Source organism: Eleginops maclovinus, chromosome 18 (genome assembly GCF_036324505.1).
Source record: "Eleginops maclovinus isolate JMC-PN-2008 ecotype Puerto Natales chromosome 18, JC_Emac_rtc_rv5, whole genome shotgun sequence".
In the NCBI taxonomy this organism is placed as follows: Eukaryota; Metazoa; Chordata; class Actinopteri; order Perciformes; family Eleginopidae; genus Eleginops; species Eleginops maclovinus.
Genome location: NC_086366.1, coordinates 18,964,612 through 18,970,611, shown reverse-complemented (window position 1 = coordinate 18,970,611; position 6,000 = coordinate 18,964,612). Strand labels below are relative to the sequence as shown.

Sequence of the window (6,000 nt, the reverse complement as noted above, 5' to 3'; positions counted from 1 at the left end):
CCAGGCCTCTGAGAAAGATACTCAGTGTGCGGATGTAAAATGTTCCAAGTGATAATGAGTGTCAATTTTGCACTGACACTTATTTTAACTTGTCTTGTGTTGACTGCAGGATCATAAAGCTGTAACGGTTCTGGGGCGGCTGTTCAGAACTGTCTAAAAGTGTAAAATTAACTCTGCTAGCTGTGGGCATATTTTAATACATTAAATTGCTGTCATGGTTTTTTTTCTGCTCTCTCAGACTCACACTGTCAAATAACATAAAATATCTGAGTAGAGCGCATCATTATTGCTTCATTTTGGAGCCTTAGAGAAGGTTTGTGTTGGGAACCTCATGACTTTATTATATATTTTATGATATTGTTATGATGAGTTTTAGCTATTATCCTGAAGGAGCATTTTGTTCTTCTGTGACATTTTCTAAATGATCCTCTAAAACCGATCAGAGAATTACTGATGTTCCCTCTCCAAAGTTCTGTAAGAAAGTAACCCGTATGTGACACCGTGCAATTGTTTTGACAGTTTATCAGAGATCAGAACTATGTCTAGGTGTTCTCCATTGGCAAAGCGTCTTCATTAGTCAAAAAGCGTGGGCGGGACTCTTGCTCTCTGCAGCGAGTCAAAGAGAAAGGCAATAAAGGGAAGCAGGAGATGCACTTTGCCGACGAGCATCTCAGCCGTCCTGCTACACTCGTAACCACTTCCCCCGGATCTGCAAACATACACAGCGACTTCTCTGGAAGGAAAAGGCAGAGTTCATCAATGTAACTCCGGTCTGTCCGACACTGCGCCGTGTACCTGGATAAGTCTACCCCGAGGAGAAGAGACAGAAAGAGGACAGAAAAAACCGGAGCGGAGTGTCTACGTAGAATTGTGAAGGAAAAAGAGAAGAATATGATTTTCAAGCAGCACTTGATCTTCATCCTTTACAGCCTCTGTGCAAGCGTGTTTAAAGGTGAGCGCTGGGTGATGCTGCTGTTGTGTGGACGGGCGTGGTGTGCGGGGAGGTGGTGGCTGCGTTGAGTGTAAACATCATATGTGATCATGTCACACGTGAGTCCCAGTGTCTGTGGAAAGAGTGTTTGTTCCCCAAAATGTTGTGATTTTGGCCGGAGGACAGATGTCAGAGCTGGCTGTGCTGGAATGCCTGGAAGTTGGAAATTGTGCAGCGCAATGAGCAGCAGAATGCGGCTGCAAGTTTTTGTGTCGGAGACAACTTGGATGTTGCCTTTTCTTTGGTATTAGGTGGCAGATAAAACACCAGGCTGCAGATGAGTCCTCCTGTTTGCCTGGTCATTCAGTCGTGTCCCCTGGAGCGAGCGGACACAGGGGTGCACGAGAGGTTACAGCAGATGGTGGCGTGCGTATTCTTTATTGTGTGAACCGTGTCATTGGGTGGTTAATTTTAAAGTCATAATGTATGCTCTATTTGAGGTTTTTTAAGTCATTTCACACATGACTTTCAAACAGTGTGACAATCAATATTCGATGGCTACATATGACTTGAGCTTTTGTCTCGATGGCAGCCAGTATGCGCACTGTGTTTTTAAGTGTAGAATTGATCTGTGTGCGAGTGTGCGCGGACTCATTTTCCAGGACTGTCGGTATGGAAGCCATGCAGTTGCTCATTCAAAGTTGGGTTGCTGTAATCAGACGCAGTTAAGGTTGAGTACAGTATGTGATGGCTCTCTGCAGCCAAGCTTCAGTCCCCTCCTCATGACAACTCCCTCAACTCCACACAGACCGTCCCGCTCTTGGACATGCTTGCGCAGCCACCGCCCTGTAGGCGACCAGTGCGCAGATACATAACGCCTATACAGCAGGGAGATTCATGGTAGGAATTCCAAAATCAATGCAATAAAAAAAAAAAATCCGTGCTGACTGAAGATGTTGTGCCACATGTCATCACGGGACTTACATTTTCATTGCTGAATCAGTTGTCATGTAGACAATAGTATTGAGAGTGACCTTTGACCAGAGTGTTAAAGATAATTCTATTGATCAGAATTAATCTAAAGTACTTCTGTTGAGGACTTTGCTTTCGGAAGCTTACACACCATTACAATCATCAAGGAACATACAGGCAGTCTCTACTGTATATGGCTGCTCAAGTCATTCCCATATTCCATCCATAACATCAGAAATCAACTCTCAAAATGTTCCTTTAGTATCAAATTTTCAACATCACCACTTGCCTTTTAATCCAAGTGGGACCATTACTTAATGAAAAAAACCTCCCAGTTTACCTTAACTCAAAATTCTATTCAGCTTAATACAATTTAACCTTATGAGAAGTGATTTGAAATCATATACTTTATTGATGTTACTTTCCCTTTGGCTATTTTCAACACGACACATTTGTTTCATCTCAATAAGTTGACCTCAATGAGCAGTATATCCATATGGGATCTGATGACACATCCACCTGGCGCCTTGCCCTCTCACCACGGGCCCCTCTGTGGGGTGAATTGTGGTCAGAGTTAAATTATCAAGCATGTTTAATAGGCTAGTAACTATCAACTGTGACAACGTTGCACAACTGCCAATCTTTTCTTGGGTTTAATTTGAAAAGCCCAACATCTTTTTTCGATGATTTCCTACGACAAAGGCAGCCCTAAATGTCAGTCCATGTCAGTATTTGAACTGACAAATACATGTAACTTGCATTAAAGATATTTTGTATGCTTGAGCCAAGGAACCTCCATTATCTAGGAAATGAGAATTGAACTTGACTATGAATATAATATTATAAGGAAAGACATATTAATTCAAACGTACATATCAGTGATGTTAAAAGGATGGGAAGGTGAATTTGGCTGCATTTCGCATGACAAGTTTGTTGTTTTGCTGCAGCCCATGAGCTCATCGAAACGTTTGTTCTTTCCGTGCATTACCACACAGAAATAACAAATGTATAAACTTCATTAAGTCTATATCTCATGGTGGGCCTGCCCAGATGATCCATGTCAGTTTTATCTTGACTGAAGAATACATTTCCACAATAATGTATTAAAAATATATAACAAAACTTTATATTTCAATGTCAGATGCAAATCTTGACTTTAGAATGAGAGCAGAAACTTGGAGTATCCCATCTGTGCAGACTGAAGGTGGCTTGCTCATAAAATGGACAGCATAGTTTATCACTGTGCTGAACTAATCCCTTCACCTTCTTAATGCCTTTTGGTGAACATTATAAAATGTTGCATTTAATTCCAATTTTAACATTTGGCTGTATCAGATGGCTGTGCAAAAATGGTGCACTCCTGATATAAATACGGTAACATAGACAGCAATAGTTTCAAGTCTGTGATGACTACATTAGCTTTAATACTATTAGCACTGTTAGCTAACACAACAGCGTGAAATAGAAACGAACAGCTTTGTTTTGTAATGTATTTACATTCAGGACATCCTGCCAGGGAGATGAGACCGGAGACTTTTATCATTTTGTCCAAAAGCTGTGAAAAGATGGGGCCCACTGCAAGGGCACATTTAAATATTTATGCTATGTGGCTTACGTTTTGACACATTAGGAGCACCCAGGGCAAAATCCCTAAATAATGTGTAGAAAGCAGGACACCTCCAACAAGGGTGCACAATCCTTCAAATGTGCTATAAAATGGTCAGAATGTTTGATCTGAACTACAATCAGGGGCTGTTGCAAAAAACACAGAGATACAGTATTATTACATACATGTGCCATATTTGTTTTTACTCAAAGATAAGTAAACTGAGAGAAATACTCATTTGTGGCCATACATTTTGTGGGGTGTTAACACCTCCATTTAATAAATATGGATGCATCTAGATCTGTTTGAGACATTGGGTTCACTAACAGACAAACAAACCAACCATTGGGACTGAAAACACAACCTCCCTGGTGAAGGTAATAAGGTCCATGCTTCTTCTGCACGATCACAGCCTAATAGACAGTTAAATTGCAGTGTGCAGCATCCCACACTGCAATGATACTGTAGACAAGACTTCCGCCTCAGCAGCTCTGTTCATGCTCTATAATGCTGAGCGTCATTTCCTGCAGGCTCATCCTTCTTAAAACAACTACACTATTAGCATTTTGCTTAAATGCATTGGTAAACTCTTATCCATAGCTGCAGCCTATGGAGCACTTCATTGCCTACATGTTTAATATGCTGTAGTGACAGATTAAATGTTATGTTATGTTACTTACTGTAAGTCTATTTATTGTCTCATCTCTATATTGTATGTACCCTTAAACCTGGCATGTGCCACATTTGGAACTCAAGCTCCTGTGTGAGGTGATGATGTTTCCCTGCACCCGAGTCATCACAACATATCTCACCAGAGGCAGCTGATCCTGACACCCGACAGGCTGCCAGAGCCAGTTAACAGGTTAATTGGCAGCAGGCTAGTAATGCTAATTAGCCATGTGGCGGCAACACTGGTGTCTTTGCAGACCGGTGGGCTGGTTGCATCAGAAATGTAGATTTTATGATGTGTGTTTTTTTCTTTGTTGGCCACAGTGTCTATGGTTTGGTCTGACATTCATTCTACTCAAGTGTTTCATCACCTTCCCTCTTGCAGAGCCCAAAAAGCTCCCATAACGCCAAGGGAACTTTTCTTTTGTTTGAGCACGGAGCCTTTCATCATTTCTTATCTCGTCAGACTTTTTGGCAAGTACAACCCTGCAGGTGACATTTGAGCATAAGTATGTGTTTGACCATAACGTGTGCCGGCAGTTATGGGGGCAATGCTGAGAATAAATGAAAGTGACTCTTTTTTACAGCATTTAGTCTGGTATCAAAACCAAAGACATCAAAACTACAGACAAAGAGACAAGGATGTTAAAGATAAATTATTCCTTCATAATGTTCATGGAACATTTCTTCCTTGATTAAGAAGGGATTTAAGGCATGTCATAAAAAATGCAAAAGTGCCTTGTGAAACGTTAAATTTTCATTCAAATATTTTACCAAAAGTAGACCCATTTACTTTCATGGTTATGACCCTTACTCTGTTTATTAGATTGAATTCCTGCAGGACGTTTCTTCATCTGTATTTCCACTGTCCAAAGATTGTGAAAGCTGAAAGTAAAATATAAAATAGACTTTGTGATTTCTGCCTGATTCTTGATGCATGAACATATTGTAAATGAAACTGTTTAAATGTCATAATAGAATCATGATCAAAGAACTGCAAATCATATATATATTTATTTATCTTCAACAGGAAGTCAATGTTTCAAACACTGATATGCTGGAATCCTGAAAGCTCTTTCAAAAATAAGTATGCACTATACATGCATGCATATTAATGCATATATTGCACATCATACAATGTGTTGCATTATTTAAATGTTTTCATTTGAATTCATCAGGATGTAAATCCCAGCAGATTAGTGAAATAAGCTGAATGTATATGAATTCAAACACTTTTTCTGCTCTGTATGCATATGGTTAGCGGATTGTGAATATTATGTGGCAAAATCCAATCAGTTTTCACCAGCATAACAAAAGTGTAAAATTGTCCGGAAATCTCCTCTAAGCTTTTTTGTGTGGCCAGAAACCACATAGTTTATTATGGATTTCACTTTGAGCATTTTAAAACCCTCTGACAGTGGACATAGACATGGAGAAGTGTTTTACCTGCACAGTGGATTTGTCATTTTGAGTGTGTTACAGGATGGCAGCTGGTGCATCCCTTCTCAGTTCTTTTATATGAAATTGGAGTTCTGTTTCAGCTCTAATCTCAGCCTATTCAACATATCTTTAAATGAATACCTATTGCACCAAAGCAAAAGTAAACCCCACAATGTCACATATCGGTGCTCACAGGGAGCCTGTGAGATCTATGCATGGGCGCCTTTCCTGCAGGTTGGAATAATCAGGCTGCTGGAGCAAGCTGGCCGAGCTGAAGGCAAGGTATGGCAGAAGAAGGTTCACAGTCAAGGATACCCTCTCCTCTCTGCTGAGGGTAAGCTTATCCCTGCAGAGCTTCTCCCAGCTGCCATGTGCAGGCCTG

At 40.5% G+C, this 6,000-nt stretch overlaps 1 protein-coding gene across 3 annotated transcripts in view; it reads left to right on the top strand.

Annotated features, from left to right (window-relative positions):
* The first annotated feature begins 648 nt into the window (after window positions 1-648).
* The window catches only part of LOC134879709 (cell adhesion molecule 2-like), a 115,883-nt gene continuing 110,531 nt past the window's right edge, over window positions 649-6,000 (top strand). For all 3 annotated transcript variants that reach the window (XM_063906196.1, XM_063906195.1, XM_063906194.1), the window contains exon 1: window positions 649-952. In XM_063906196.1, the coding sequence (XP_063762266.1) occupies window positions 892-952 (61 nt within the window). In that variant the 5' untranslated portion in view covers window positions 649-891. The remainder of the gene's footprint in view (window positions 953-6,000) is intronic.